Raw genomic sequence first — 16,598 nt, 5'->3', positions numbered from 1 at the left:
AAGTATTCTCCCTAAAATACTCTATCTCAGCCTCAATCAAAATGATTAATGAATTTTTAATTTATCGCTTGCCTTAAGGATCTGGAGAACCACTCCATTCTTTGTTTCGTTTGTACTACTAGTGTGAAAGTGGAATTCTTAGGGGATTCACTTTGAATTAATGCCAGGATATCTCTACGGACTTGCTCAAGGCAAGTTTTAAGTGCCTGCATTAGGTTTTCAGAATATCAAGACTCCTCAGAATCCACGCTCTGAGGCAGTAACTATAATATATTAGAACAACTGGCTGAAAGGGGAAACGTTTAACCAACCATGCGTTTTGTCTTTTTGACCGTAGACTACTAGTTTTGTAAGTTTCCTGTCATTAAATAGAACAAGTGCACTGGCGAGGGTGTAATAGGTGACTGTCACACAGGACAATGTCAATTTCAAGACCTTTCTGATTTTTTCCAATATCTATTTAGAGATTGTTATTTTTTAAGCATAAGTGGAACTGTCCTGTTAGCATAAAAACATCAATCACATTTACGCTTAAAACAGTCATCTATTACTGATGCATAGTCTCAATAGGAAAGTTGTGTATTTTTAGCATTTGTTTCTCAAATTCTTTTTTTTTTTTTTTTAAGATTTTATTTATTTATTTGACAGAGATAGAGACAGCCAGCGAGAGAGGGAACACAAGCAGGGGGAGTGGGAGAGGAAGAAGCAGGCTCATAGCGGAGGAGCCTGATGTGGGGCTCGATCCCATAACACTGGGATCACGCCCTGAGCCGAAGGCAGACGCTTAACCGCTGTGCCACCCAGGCGCCCCTCTCAAATTCTTTTAAGAAAGAGCTGGGTGCATAAACGACCTAACTCCTTTGTTGGCTCAGTGTCCTGGTCTAACCACTCATTACTCCCTCACCAGTGAATTAAGGTAGCTTCTGGTGTCCTTTTCATACAAATTCTATTGCTGATTATTATATCAAAAAATGGTATAACAGATTTTTACTTCATGTAGAGCTGAACCAAAATGTTCTTAGAATTCTTCAGAAAAACTATATTAACAAAAGATGAGATTATGTAATTAAGTATAAAAAAAGGATGAAAATGTGATCAACACAGTTCAATGAAATCTGAACATAGAGAAGAACAATGAAAAATTTAGATTACTATTATTACAAGTAATAATAATATCTGGGCAAAGACTGAATGAATGGACGGTTAATAATAATGGTTAATATTTTCTCAAATTTTGAGAAGCTCAGGTAAAAGCAATTTTTTAAAAGAATTTATTAATTTATTTGCAAGACAGTGAGAGAGATCACAGAGGGAGAGGGAGAAGCAGACTCCCTGCTGAGCAAGGAACCCGTCATGGGGCTCAATCCTAGGACCCTGAGATCATGACCTGAGCTGAAGGCAGACTCTTAACGACTGAGCCACCCAGGTGCCCCAAGAGCACTTTAATAGAAGGTAAGAAAGCAGAATGTAAAGCAGAAAGAAAAACTAAAAGAATCTATGCAGCATTAGTGTCTAAGCAGAGTATAAGCCAAAGAAAAAAGCATGACAAGCAGCCAAACAGATTAGCCATCTAAGAGGGTGCTTTCTTCCTATTTTAATAATGGAAAGCTGTTTGGGATCACAAGTTTTCTGTTTTATTGTGATAGTATATGTCTAACTTTTGTGAAATTACAGTTCACTTTCTTCAAACTAGTTAATAAAATTGAGAAAGAGTCTTTTATGAAAACGTTACATTTCAAAGTTAATTTTCATAGTGAAAGACCTCCTTCACAGAACAATCAGGAAACATCAACTTACTTCAATGTCCTAGAATTGATAAGTTCTAAGGGAGTTATCTTGTAAGACAGAGGAAGCCAATATGGACCCCTTCAGATTTTTACTTTGTGCCCTTTGGGAAGTCGCTTAACATCTTAAAGTCCTAGTGTCTTTGGGTTTGATTTTCTATCTATAGCAGGATGTGGCAGGAGAGACATCTTCGAAGGGCTGTGTGAAGCATGGCGACTTGAGTCTGAGGGGCTACATGGGAATTTCTCTTTGTCTGGACTCATGAGGGAGAAGTCTTGCAGAGTTACAGAGGGTGAGAGTACGGAAGAGTCTCAAATGGAGCAAACAAGAGCAATGCAACCCAGAGCCCATTAAAATCTTTCCCTACTCTCTTTAAAAGACTGCACCTCCACATGCTACCCGAAGGACAGTTAGCGGGTCACAAATGATGAAAACCTAATTATGAAAATTGCTCAGGGCCATCATCAGGATTGACTTTTACTATTTGGATTTTGTTGACCTATGGATTGACCGTGAATTTAAACTGAAGCAATCCCCGTCCCCCTTTTGGAGATTTAGTCAATGTACTTCTGACCTTTACGAGGAACTATTTCCGAGGAAATCTTGAGAGCTAACTTTTACATTTTCAAACATTTAATCCGAATTTTTAGAAGTCCTACAACAAACCTGTCTGAAAACAAGACAGCAGTTCTACTATGGGCCTTAGAAACACGGCTCAAATTTAAATAGTACATTTTTTCTCCTTAGGGTTGAACGTATGTTGCCACAGGAAAGTTTAGATCCTAAAATAAAATCAAAACAACATAAAATGAAAATAAAACAAAGAAAAAAGTCTTTCCAGCTCGGAACATTTCCCACTGCTCTCCCCACATTCGTACATGTCACGGAAGTAATTCCTGTACCTGTTGACAGGGAGAGCCTCTCAAGTTGGTTGTATCCTATGCCAGTAACACCAAAGTGCAGTGACCTCCAGTGACCTGGCCATCAAATGACATTGCTGTGTTCCACGACAGCCCACGTGGTACTTTAACCCTAGCCCGCCCTTCCCAAGATGGGGGCCTGGAAGTGTGGCTAAAACAGTACACGGCCACCTGCAATCCACGGAAAAGCAATTCAAGGCTCTTGCCAAGAGCCAGGGTCAAAGACTCGAAATGCTGTTCAACCGTGGGGGCTGTTTCCGAGGTTATCTCATAAGCATGAACATTTCCCCCCTCGACAAGTCGTAGGCAGAGCCTCTTGAAATCTCCTTTCTTCTTCCTTACTGCAGAATATTTCATATCTATTACGGCTTTTGAAATTGAGTGTATAAAGTGGAATTGGTTTTCTGACAGCTTCTCAATAGCATTTTTCTTTTCCTTTTTTGGGGGGGGGTGTTGGTGAATTTTAGAGTTTTCTTACGAAGTTCTGAATTCTGAGTCAAAAATTAATCCCGAACAGGTATCTCTAGGAAAAGTCCACTGAGGAAGATCAGTTTTGCGCCATCTCAACTCAAAACAGAAAAGGCGAGTTAGAGTATTTACCTGATGGAGTGAACGCTAGCACATTAGGAAAGCTGTAGTAATAGAGGCAAAGCGTGTCGTCACTAACATGCCTACATGTGCAAGTACTGGAACTGAGCATATATCTTTGTGTTGCTTATAATGTAAACCATCTTGACATTTGCTTGGGGCCTTGCTGGTCACAAAGTGCTTTTGTATACATTATGCCATTGACTCCAGTAAATGCACAGAGCTTGATACTAGCGTGACTACAACATACCACTAGGCGATTTTAGGTCATCTTTGTGAGGTTATTAAAGGATATCTAGAAAGATGCGGATTGGAATGACCCTAGCAATGAACTGTAGTGCTTTGTCCTAGGACACTCTAGAATAATGCACAGCCACGGATTGGTTAATATAAGAATGTGGCCATGGTAGAGATCCCAGAAATGTGACAAATGGAGTTGGTTAGCCCAGTCCTCCTATTCGGGAAATTTCTCTTGAGCTAGAAAGCAGGATTCTAGAAATAGCAGCCTCTTCTGCAGGTGGCAAAGAACAAGGGGGTGTGAAAATTTCAGAGGAGTCAAGACGCTCTCCAGCGCCCAAGGTAACCTGGTAGGCCTGGAACTAAGCCTAAGGCCCCTCAGCAGTCAAGAACATATCCTCATTTTATAGTCTCCTCTTTTCCCACAAGAGAGGCTCAGGGAGGTAGTCAGGCCGGAGTGGGCCAGTGAGGACAGGAGGATTTACCCCGAAGCTCTACCTATACGGCGTCTCCTCCTTTACATTGAGTGAACGTGAACTTGGGGTATTTGGAGATTGCTTGCCACCCTCTTCTTGAGCTTCCTCTGGTTATCCTTGATGCTCATCTTAATCTGGTTTCTTTTTTATTTTGTTTTGTTTTGTTTCACGAGGGCGGATGGAGAGAAGAGGCTGGTGCGTAGTTCTGGTTTGACCGCGGTTGTTAACTGTATCGCTGATAGGGTCACCCTCACCCCATGGGTCCTCCTCCCTGTGAGGGAGGTGTGGTTGGCTACAGCCACAGGTAAGGTCTCGATCATCTTGCGGGACAGCCTAGTTGCCTGCAAGTCCCTCCTGTCTACCTGCCTACCCTTCTCTTTGGGAAGTGACCGTAACAGAGGGATATCTGTACAGAGGGCTAAAGCTCCCACCAGGAGGTGCGAGAACCATAATCCTTCAAAGTCATTGAATCCAGCCCACCTTATTTTTCTGATGAAGAGACTGAGCCTCAGAAAGCTGAACTAATTTTGAACAAGTTCACATGGCTAGTATGTGGAGTAAGGATTCTCAATTTCAACATGTGGTTCCTAACCTGCATGCAAAGGGCCTGTTGGGGGGGGGGAGGAGCAAGAGGTACTGGAGGACAGTGGAAGTGCCCAAGATGTCTTCCCTCAAAGCAAGAAAGGGAGAACAAAAGACACTGGACCTTCCTCTCCCCATGCTGCCTTTTCTCACTAATTTGGTCTATTTTTATTTATTTCAATGACTGCCTAGACAGTTGCTCCTGAATTGCATGCCTGCCTGTGTTTGCTTCCGGTGCCATCAGGGGACAGAGGAAATATGTGGCTAGAATTAAATTCTATTCTCTGTACCATTTCTGAATGAGTCGTTAATGATGCAGAGAGAAACGTATATTTATTAAATATACATGTGAATATGCGCAGATAAATTGAAGCAGTTATAAAAGATCTATCTGTAGAAGCGTACGTCATTAAAGGTGCCACTGTTAAGACCGGAGCACCTGCTTGGGGTTCTTAATAAGTAACAGTCGAAACACCAATGTTGATAGAATTCCCTCAAATAAAGCACGCTAGTGAGATCTTCTGTGTTTCTATGTAGACTTGATAGAGTTCAGTAGTAATGAAAGGGACTCGATCACTTTCATATCAATCTCTTTGTAATCTCCTTTATTAATACTCAGCTTCCGGAATTTAAAAAAAAGTTTTGTTTTGTTTTTAAAAGGTTTATATCTAGTTTTTATGCTTAAAATTCCAGGCTCCATAAATAGAAAACACAAGAAATAGGAAACTAAATCTATATTTAAGATTATACAGAGGAGACCAAGGAATTCCCATTTCTTTGTCTTTATCTGGAGAGGAAATTACGAAAAGCGACAGCAAATTCAGGCGATGTGTATAAGAGGTTAATTTATCCCCTTAGCCTCACAGCTGATTTGATGGATTTTCCCCCGTTTTTAAAAGCATATTGTTTGGCTGTTTGAACTGTCTTGTTGTCTACTAGCTCGCAGATATGTTGTCAATCGCCTTCGAGCTTAAATGAGCTTTCGTTAAGAGTACTGCTCCTACAGCCCCCCGAGCCACCTGAGAGCTACAGTGGGGAGCACATACAAGAGCCTCCCCCTTCCTTCTTTGCTCGCTTGCTGGGTATCCCTTAGCCCGTGTCTTCTCCCTGCCACCAACCACTGCAAAATTTTATCCCCGAAGATATAACACATCCTCATGCCAGCTTGAAGTAAAATTCCGGCTAAACCCAGTGAATACTCCTGCCTAAATATTAATTTGCAGCTTACTGTCGTCCTTGTCTTATTTCATGGTTTTTTCTCCCACGGGATTTTGAGAAAGCCAAGGATATAATTCTTGAAATGTTTCATATTTTTCTGTTTGTTTGCCCACATTTTGTTTTCTGTTTCCAAGACCGTGAGAATAAACCATTCCTGTCAAGAGATACGGCTCAGAGTAAGCAATAGCCGCCCATCTCCCTCACCTCCAGGAGGGTCTGTGGTACCATCATGCCCCAGACTTATAATAGATGACACACGGAATTGCAGTCGTTTGTTTTTGCTCTTAGCTGCTGAGGGCAGGAGCCCTGGTCTGCTGGTCTTGCAGGCCTGGCACAGCTCAAAACCATGTTTTCAAAAGCATGCCTGATAGTCCAGGGTAGCAGAATGATCCACGTCAGAATTTAAGCTCTGGCACCTAACTAACTCTGTGTTCTAGGAAAACCCCTTAATTTCTTCATCTGCAAAATGGGATGATTTCTTCACTATCCACCTGAAGGCATTGGTGTGAACCTCAAAATGGCTAACACGCATTTTCTACACTTCTCTCCAGACAGTAAGTATATTAGGTCCTTAGCCTAAGAAGGTTGCAGTTCCTTTGCGACATTTTTAGAAAGACAAGCTTGGATTTTCTGGGGAATATTCCTGACTCTCATGACATTCCTTTAACTCGCTTGTTGGGATGAGCCTGCTGTTGCTTATACAGCTGTTTTATGGTTCTTACACATGTGGTTTTATTAAGTTATTTCCAAGCTGTAAGACCACATTCTATATGAACTATTCCCAAAACTGGTTTTAAAGAACAGCTGCTTTTATGATAAATTCAATATCAGAATAATGTCCTGGTTGTACACAGTTCATTATTCCTTCAGAAACCAGGGGAAGCAGATCAGGGCTTCTAATAGCCAAGAATGAGGTTCAAAAATTCTTTAGTGTCCTATCGCCTTCAGTTCACCCAGTGAGAATGTGGCTAAAATCAGATTTTCTATTTCGTCTTCACGGAGTTCTTTCCGCGCCAGCTTGCCACCAGCCAGATTAGTATAGCTGCTCGCTAATCCAGGCAGGTCACAGCGTCGGCTCTCTCACTCCGGGCGCTCCTCTGTAGCACCTGGAAGGACACTTTGCACGTTTGCTGTGGCAATGCCGATTAACTCGTCAGGGGCTCCCTGTGTTTGGTGGGAGGACATACAGTATAATGGTTCAAAGAACGGCTTTTGATGTTACTCAGACCTGAACTCACGTGCTTATTTTGCTTTTTTACAAGTTTTGTAACTTCCGAGCTTTTATTTCTCATCTGTAAAATGGACATATGCCTACCTCCCTAATAGGCATAATACAGTTGTTATGAGAATTCAATGGAGGACATTGCTCAGCACAAGGTAGGTGCTCAATAAAAGGTAATTCTATTACTTGTAATAACCAGCACTGTTATTGATTATAATGGTATGAATCACATTGCAATACCAATTACATTAATAATAATAATAATAATAATAATAATAATAATAAAGGCTTACTATTGATAGGTGCCAACCTAAGAACTTATGAATATTAACTCATTTCAGAAACACCCTCTGGTGGGACTATTATTGTTCCGGACTTACAACTGAGACCCAAAGAGATTAGGGACATTGCGCATGGGAAAGGGCACCTCAGGTTTTGAACTCAGGCATCATCCCATACCACTGATGCTTTTCTGCTCAATGATACTGCTGTGGACACGGTGTTGTAGGGAAATGAGTGACAGTTTTTTGGATGGTGCAAGAAAGAACAGTGTATCGCGTTGCTGTGGCTTGTCACAGGTTATCTGCATTTGACACCCATCGCCGGAGTCTGTGTCCACTAGATGGCATTGCTGTTTTAACGAAACATGAACAAAGTCCCTACTTAGGTCTAGGAGCCTGCTAAATTTGAAAACACCAGCAGGATAAGCCAGCTGCATCCCTGAAAGTCTGATGGAAGAAACCCCCAAGCTTTACAGAGTAGCTAGAGATCTCTAAAGACTAATGGTATCGAAAAAATGTTAGGAAAAATACATGCTAGTTTTTTCTGGGTGTTGATGTCTGTAGAAAATCTGGACGAGGTTTGAAATCCTCTAGTCCAAATATCACTTCAAAAATAAACAGACTGAGGGCCAGAAAGGAAAAGTTACTGGGAAATGGGTACCCAGACTTGATGGCTTTGGCTGTATTTCTCTTTCCCTAATACTTCCAACTGATTCTACATCACAAAGAAACTGTGGTTTCTGATTCTTAGAAGCCTTTCCTTTGGGGAGTGGGGCAGAAGACTGCCCCACAATTGTGAGTTTGTGCTTCATTATGTTTTATACATATGTTCAGAATCAAGACCAGACTCAGATACTTAGATACGAACGAGGATAAAAGCAAAAAATGGTGCCCATTTCTTTTTCTTTTTAATATGTCTTCTTGGAAAGATTGAGTGACCCCACTTTATTTATTTAAAAAAATTTTTTTTTTTAGAGAGGGACAAAGAGGGGAGGGGCAGAGGGAAAGGGAGAGAAACTCAAGCAGGCTCCATGCATCAGGCCCAGCATGGAGCTTGATGCGGGGCTCAATCTCACAACCCCGAGATCATGACCTGAGCCAAAATCAAGAGTTTCACACTTAACTGACTGAGCCCCCCAGGCACCTGGAGTGACTCCACTTTAAAAGACTGACCCCATTGGTTGACCGTGCAGTATGTGGATATTAAACCCAGAGCAGGTAGCAGGGTAATGGATAAGCAAAAGGACTGGAATCAGACTGCCTGGATGGAACCGAAGGACCCAGGAAAGGCCACGAGACACCCCTAAGCCTCTTTTCCCACATCTGTAAAATGGGAATCATATTTTTACTTATGTTTGTGAAAGTTAAATGCATGTGAAGTGCCTATAACAGAGTTCAAGAACCAAGGTTAAGGGTAGCGATAATAATGATTTTTTGTCATGATAGCTGATGTTTAGATTTCTGTGTCTCTCAGCTGTGAATGTTATTGCAGGTGCTTTGGCAACAACTTTTTTACTCACCGTCACATGCTAAATTGCTAAAAAAAAAAAAAAAAAGGAGATAACGTTTCAGGTTTTATAACTGTAACATCACTTCTTCCTCAACCAGCTGGTGGAAGTAGCCAAGATACATATGGCATGTACTTCATTATGTGTTCACGTCAACTTTATTTAAGACGCTCGTAGGCTTTGGGCTCCTACTCCTAGTTTAGACAGAGAAGGTGACTGGCATGCAAATAATAACCAGTGAACACTTGCTGAGCATCAAACATCGCTATTTTGCAAGTACGAACTCATTTAATTCTTACTACAACTGTGTGATCTAGGAACTAATACTTTTCCCTTTCTAAAGATGAGCAAACTGGGATCCAGAAACTTGCTCCAGCTTAAATATCAGCCAGAGTCGGCATTTGAACTCAGGTGGCCTGGTTCTTAGTGACGCCCTCAGGGCAGGATGTGAGAGGAGGTTCCTCTAAGGTTCCTGAGGCCTAGTTCGCTTCCCTTCCCCCCCCCCCCCATTCCAAATACCACAATGAAGCCTGATAGAGCCTTCATGTAGCCCTTCCAGGCTACTGTTAACATGCAACTTCGTGACCCAGGAGGGTCATGTGTTAAACCTACATCAATATTTTTATGGCAGTTGTTAATGAGATCAACTAGTTAAACGTTTAATAGGCTCCTGAGCTTAACAGGGTAAAATAAAGTTGTAATAGGTCGGAAGAGAGCATGCCTAGGAAAGCACACTCTTGAGGACCACTCCTTAAGTGATCAAAGTTCACTGCAGCCAAAGGGGAATCCCATTGCTGGTGCAATCAGGCCAGTGACTAGCCCTATTCACTGTACCTTGCTGGTCGCTCATGTTTCTGTAACATTCCAGACCACCCTCTTTTCACTGCCAGGAATTTAGACTCTATTCCCATGTAGAATTCTTGAATTCAGATTTTACAAGAGACATAGCGGTCTTCTGGTCTACCCCCTCTGCCTTTGAAAAGAAGGAAACTGAGGTACCATTTGCTTCTGGTTTGTCCCAAGTTATCTTAGAGGAAGAGTTGGAGCCCTGTTCATTCAGTTATTCCATACTGCTTCTACATCCCTTAGCTATTTTATTTTAAATAGTATCATTCTGAATACTTGCTGAAATTCTCTTGTTCATACCAATAACGTTTTTTCTTCGGCGATGAACCCAAATTCAACAGAGAGCATCTGTTTTTTTACAGATAGCATCTTCCTGTTGATCATTTCTTCTTTCTTCCTTTGCTTGACATCAACTTTTATGGGGCAGGGGACCACTGACATTTATCACAAAATACTTTTAAATCAAATAGTGTTTTTCACGAGAAGCCATGCACGCCAGCCATCGAACCTAGACCTACGGCAACGACCATACTACACAGGACCAAGGCGACTTCAAAGAAGAAATGCCAGAAAGGAGCTGGGAGGCGACTCCCACTTACCGATTTCTGTCATCGTTATCCCTGGCGCTAGCTGCCCGTTGTTGAAAGAGCTATAGGTAAACAAGTTGGGTACGGACGTGAGGTCATAGATAGGTTCTTGCTTTATCTGTTTGATTCCAGTCATGTCAAGTCCTGACTGATCAGGGGACGGCTGGCCGGAATCCACGCTGTAATAGCCCTCGGACTTGGGCAGGTCGATGACGTGTCCGTTGGCGTACGTGCCCCCGGCCTCGCTGTTGAGGCTGCCGAGGCCGTTGCTGACGCTGCCGCCGTACACCCTGGCCAGCGCTTCCGCCTCCCCGCTCTGCTGCTGCCGCTGCTCCTGCAGCCGCTGCTGGTGCTTCTGCACCTCGGCGTACAGGCTGTCCCTCTGCTTCTTGGACATCCTCCCGAACTTCACAGCTGGGTGGGAGGGTGGAGAGAAAAGCAGAGGAGAACGCCTGGGGTTATCATTTTCGGCAAGTCCAAGGGGTCATGGAGAGTTGTCCCCTCGACCTCAGATGCAAAGAATCCTAGCACCCGTAAGCCCAAGAGGGCGTTCATGTGCACCCCGCATCTGGTGAGAGGTTATACTCGGGAGCGTCTGTACTGGTTTATGTGCAAAGTGAGAAATAAATCTAAGCTAGGAAGAAATGTCAAAACTTATGTCTGTCTTAATGCCATGAAGTTAGAGGGCATACTTCCTAGTTCTTTCTGACGTGTGGGGAAAAGATCCACAAACCCAAAACTACCACATAGTGCCTGCTATTGAAATGTCAGCCAACATTCATTCTTAGCTTCCCTGGTTAAGCACTAGGGTTACTAGATTGTTGGATCGGACCCTATTATTTCACATTTTCTTTTCTTTTCTTTTTTTTTTTTTAAGACTGTCTTTATTTGTCAGAGAGAGAGAGAGCATAAGCAGGGGAAGTGGCAGGCAGAGGGAGAAGCAGGCTCCCCACTGAGCAAGGAGCCCAATGCGGGACTTGATCCCTGGACCTGGGGATCATGACCCAAGCCAAAGGCAGACGCTTCACCGACTGAGCCACCCAGGCGTCCCATATTTCACATTTTCTAAATAGCACATTGGGTAAGACCAAGGATATGGGGCAGGGTGATAAACACAAGTTTAAGTAAGCATTTTTCTTCGGTTTGCTTTTGGGACCAAATTCAAAGAGTCTTGGGAAAATAGCAATTTTGTATATCCAGTACTCAACAAGTGAGCCCACTGTTACCCCTCCTTTCTTGTTCTACCACCCCAAGTTTTATATTGCCCATCTCTTCTGGAAAAATCCTTAGCCATTGTAAGGAAAAAGGAGGAAGAGACTCTGTAAGCGGTCACAGAGTAATCTGAGGGTGCTTTGATTTGAATTCATTGTTCCTTAACTAGGCGAACTTAACCTCCTGAACTGCTATGGATATTGACTATTTTCCTCACAAGCTTTTTTAGTTTCCCTAAACTCCCGGTTTAGTCTGTGAATATTTTAAGCCAAGGGGCCGCCTTGTCTGAATCATCAAACACTATGTCGTTCAGCTCACGTTAATGGTGGAGACTATGACAAACGTGGAGATTCCTGAGTTTCCATTTTCTTTTCTTTCCTGACAATGTTCCCATCACCTTTTTTTAAGAAAAGATTTTACTTATTAATTTATTTTAGAAAGAGAGAGAGCCCAAATGAGCAGGGAGAGAAGCAGAGGGAGAGGCACAAGCAGACTCCCTGCTGAGCGCAGAGGAGCCGACTTGGGGCTTGATCTCATCACCCTGAGATCATGACCTGAGCAGAAACCAAGAGTTGAACGCTTAATGGACTGAGCCACCCAGGTGCCTCCCCACCCATCACCTTTTGGTATTGGGAGCCCAGGGAATGTAGAAAGAAGAAAGTGGAGTGAGGAGGAAGCAGGTCCAATTCCTGGATTCAGTCACTCGTGTCGGTGACTGAATTTCTGAGAAAAACTAAATGAGGAAGTGCTTAAGAACTCTCTAGCACAGAGAGTCCCAGAAGAGATACCTACTGTGAAAGAGCTGTCATTTCACAACGCCCCCGTCCCCTGCCATGTTCCATCAATGTTCATTTTCTCCTTTTGGTTACAGAGCTACCAAATCCTATCTAAGCATCGGCTGTTCAGAATAGAGACCACATTTTCCAGCCTCCCTCACTGGCAGGTGCAGCTATGTGACTAAGTTCTGGGTAGCAGGAAGTAAACGGAAGTGCTACATATACTTCTGAGAGTGCAAGCACGCCACCTTCCATCTTCCTGCCTGCTGGAAGGCTGTGGACATGAAGGCTGGATTTGGAGCAGCCCAAACTTCCTGTTTCTCCTTAATCCTCCTTACAAGACTAAGTTCTGGCACTGCCTAAACAGAAAAAACAAAGGGGATGATTATCCAGTAAGTTTTCTGACCAAAGACAATTCATATGTTTAATTCATACCAAACTCCCCTTTCCACCTCAACTGTCATTTTTAGAGAGTCTGGGGTCATTTAGGTCATGGCGTTTAACTTTGTTGGTACGGACGCGGTCTTTAGTAGATTCGGTCTCTCAGACACGCACTTATTTGCTAAGATATTTCCAGTTTGTCCATGGACCAAATTCTAAAGAAAATTTTAGGGAAAGCATTCTTTGTACCTTTATATTACATCTTTTGAAATAATATGTATACATAACATTATAACTAAAATTTCATAAATAAATTTATAAATTATATATATATATTCCTTTGGGGAAAAAACTTTTTGTATAAGAAAAAATAAGTCATGATAACTTTTGATTCAGGAAGAACTTTTTTTTTTAAAGATTTTTTTTTTAAAATTTATTTATTCGACAGAGATAGAGACAGCCAGAGAGAGAGGGAACACAGCAGGGGGAGTGGGAGAGGAAGAAGCAGGCTCATAGCGGAGGAGCCTGATGTGGGGCTTGATCCCAGAACGCCGGGATCACGCCCTGAGCTGAAGGCAGACGCTTAACCACTGTGTCACCCAGGCGCCCCCAGGAAGAACTTTCTTTCCCCCAAGAAGTTAACTGACACCCTTTCTTTATTTGCTAACCTGTCCTTAGCATTCATGTAGGTTCAGAACAGCATTTTACTACAGAGTTATGCAGGTAGATACAAAATTTCTATCTATTGTTGTAGATTGAAATTTTATTTTGGCTGTAATAGATCTACTTTTTCTGTTTGTTTAACTTGAGAGAGAGAGCATGCGCAGGGCAGAGGGGCAGGGGGAGAGGGAGAAGCAGGCTTCCCGTTGAGCAGGGAGCCCCATGCAGGGCTCGATCCCAGGACCCCAAGACCATGACCCGAGCCGAAGGTAGACACTTAACCCACTGAGCCACCCAGGCGCCCTATGGGGTAGATCTACCTTCTGAGTTACTTTAATAGGATAGTTTTGTGTTTGTTTGTTTAAAATCTATAGAGGAAAAAAACAAAACTGGAAACTACTCTATCACAGAGACATCAATGCAGTGCCTCTTTTTAAAACCCTTTCCATTTAGGGGTGTCTGGGTGGCTCAGTCGTTAAGTGTCTGCCTTCGGCTCAGGGCGTGATCCCGGGGTCCTGGGATCGAGCCCCGCATCGGGCTCCCTGCTCCGCTGGGAGCCTGCTTCTTCCTCTCCCACTCCCCCTGCTTGTGTTCCCTCTCTCACTGACTGTCTCTCTCTGTCAAATGAATAAATAAAATCTTAAAAATAAATAAATAAAATAAAACCCTTTCCATGTAAACCTTGCTTCAGATTTCCATACACTCCATATTTTGGTGAAATACACATTTTGGTGGATTGAATGCATTAATGACCCTGATTCCTCTTACCTATTTCCCCAGTAAAGACGCACTGCCCTTTCCATTCTGGGCAGGCACCATGCCCCACCCCTTGCCTCAGGATCATGTGACCTGCTTTGGGCCAATGAGGGACTGACACCTGTGACACAGAGGCTTCAAAAGTGCTTGTGTGATTGAATATCTCACCACGAAAAGAACAAAAGGACGTGCCTAAACTAGCTTGCTAGAGGATAAGGTTTGTGAGGCTGAGCCTGAGCCACCTCGATCTTCCCAGACAAGGCCACCTACCTTCAGCAGAGGCACAGACTGCCCTAGAGCTGGCAGCACATGAAGGAATGAACCCAGTTAAGAACCTACATTTAATAATTTTAGGTCCAGAAATCTGTTAACCATAGATCTCATAATCTAAGCAAACGATGTCAAATAAGTACGTTGTCAAGACCTCTGCCCTGGTAAACATCTGAAAACCCAATGCTGAATAGTTATGCCCTTTCCAAGGTACTGACTTATCAGGTCACTGAACAAACAAGTATTTGCAGAGACAACTTAAAGCTCCCCTACATTTTGGAATTATCCGGCTTCACCCTAACTCAAGAACTTTGCTGACAATTACTATAATACTGTTTTAGAATAAATTTTCCATTCATTTCAGAAACACTGGTGAGCCAGTGTTTCAGTTTTGTGCCCCTTCCTGTAACAAAAGTAGTGACATATTTGGGGAAAATGATTTCAGTACATGGAACAAATAAATCTGAAAACTTTCCTGATTTATATATATATATATATATATATATATATATATATATATATATATATATATATGTCATTTCTTGTCACTATTTGTGAAAACATTTATTGTATTCATAGGCCTATTTCCAGCAAAGGCCATATTACTATTATATTTTCAAGTATTAGCATTCTTCTTACCACTACTCATTAATCAGAATGGCACATATTTTAAGTGTTTGCCCCTCTCAAACTTGAATTATTCTGTTAATGATTTTCATCTGAGTACAGAGGCAGCCACTTGTTAAACTGCTAGCTCTCAGACTCACACGATTCTGTATACATTGCAAGTGCTTTATAAATATTCAGTGATGACAGTATTTGCTCATGATATGCTCTTCTCACTCATTTTGATCTCACACTAGCAAAGAACAATTTTATGCAAAATATCAGGATCTTTTCATATTTATTTGGATTGTGGGATTCTAAATGGAACAGAAGTTTTTAGAGTAACTATAAAACAAAGTCATTGATTCTTTGAAGATTTCTACTTAACCAACACATGACAACTAGATATGCGCTTTTGGCTTCAAGAGAACCCAATTGTAGAATTATCATAGTCGTTTTGGAAATTATTTTATCTTACAATCTTTTGGTTGTAAAGTTCTCTATGCTTACATCTTGCTGCTTACCAAGGAAACCGGTCTTAATTTAACTCTTTTCAATTTCAAGGATGTGCCTTTTTTTATAGTGCTCTAAGCTTTGTAGAAAAGATCAGATTCAACCTACCCAACCCTATTTGTAATTTAAAAATATTCTCTCTCAACCCTCTCCTTTCCCAGCAGAACTTCCTGTGACGATCCAATGTTCTCTGCTTTCCAAGATGGTAGCCACAAGCCACATATGGCTATTGAGCTCTTAAAATACAGCTAGTGTGAGTGAAGAAGTGAATTTTAAATTAAATTAAAAATTTAATTTTAACTAATTTAAATTTAAACTTAAATTTATTTATTTATTCTAAGATTTTATTTATTTGAGAGAGAGCAAGAATGAGAGAGATCGCAGAGGAGGAGAGAGAAGCAGCGCCCCCAAACCCCCGCTGAGTAGAGAGCCCGAGGCGGGGCTCGATCCCCGGACCCTGTGATCATGACCCAAGCCAAAGGCAGACACTTAACCGACTGAGCCACCCAGGTGCCCCTAAACTTAAATTTAAATAGTGACATGTGAATCGCATTCTGGATATTGGGCAATGCTGTTCTGGAGAAGTAGAAGCCTAATCTGAGAAGCCTGTCCTTGTAGGGCAGCTACTGCTTTTTCGTAGATGTTTGCCATTTAGAGGGGCACACACTCAGTCATTGCAAGGTGAGTATCATGCTTTCTCTTTGGGGGCCCAAATCTTCCTACTGACACCAAGCATTTTTTTCTGGATTTTGTTTGTTTGTAGTAGTCTAGCTGGAAACAGTTTACCCTGAAGATTCCTGCAACTAACATTTCTAAAGGATCCATTAAAGAGAAAAATAAGTAAGATGGTGGAGAAGATTTAGTGGGCATATACATGCTATCAACTTTCACACATATAAACATGCACGCCCTCACCTTTTTATACACAGAAACACACATGTATGCATTCCAGGTGGATCTGATCTTTGACTCTTTGCCCCAAGTAAATTTGAACAAATTTGTTATTGCTGCGTTTTTTGTCTACTCATATATGGGCCATGGCTAATAAACCACTATAGAAGTGGAAATTCAGGAAATAATGAACGTTCAGTGATTTTAACAGTTATATCAAGCTATCTACAAGTAGCCACATTGCTTCGGTGACCAGGTATGGTGAAATAAGCATTCTTGGCGC

General features: G+C 42.0%; 1 protein-coding gene across 1 annotated transcript in view; it reads right to left on the bottom strand.

Moving 5' to 3' along the window:
* The window catches only part of RORB (RAR related orphan receptor B), a 188,968-nt gene that overhangs the window by 34,482 nt on the left and 137,888 nt on the right, over window positions 1-16,598 (bottom strand). Inside the window, exon 4 of the mRNA XM_087858946.1 lies at window positions 10,263-10,664. Coding sequence (XP_087715072.1) covers window positions 10,263-10,664 — 402 coding nt within the window. The remainder of the gene's footprint in view (window positions 1-10,262; window positions 10,665-16,598) is intronic.

The sequence above is a fragment of the Ursus americanus genome, chromosome 34 (assembly GCF_024610735.1).
Source record: "Ursus americanus isolate L20-20 chromosome 34, mUrsAme1.1.p, whole genome shotgun sequence".
Lineage (NCBI taxonomy): Eukaryota > Metazoa > Chordata > Mammalia > Carnivora > Ursidae > Ursus > Ursus americanus.
Note: the sequence above shows the minus strand (reverse complement) of the source record. Positions and strands in the feature narration are given on the sequence as shown.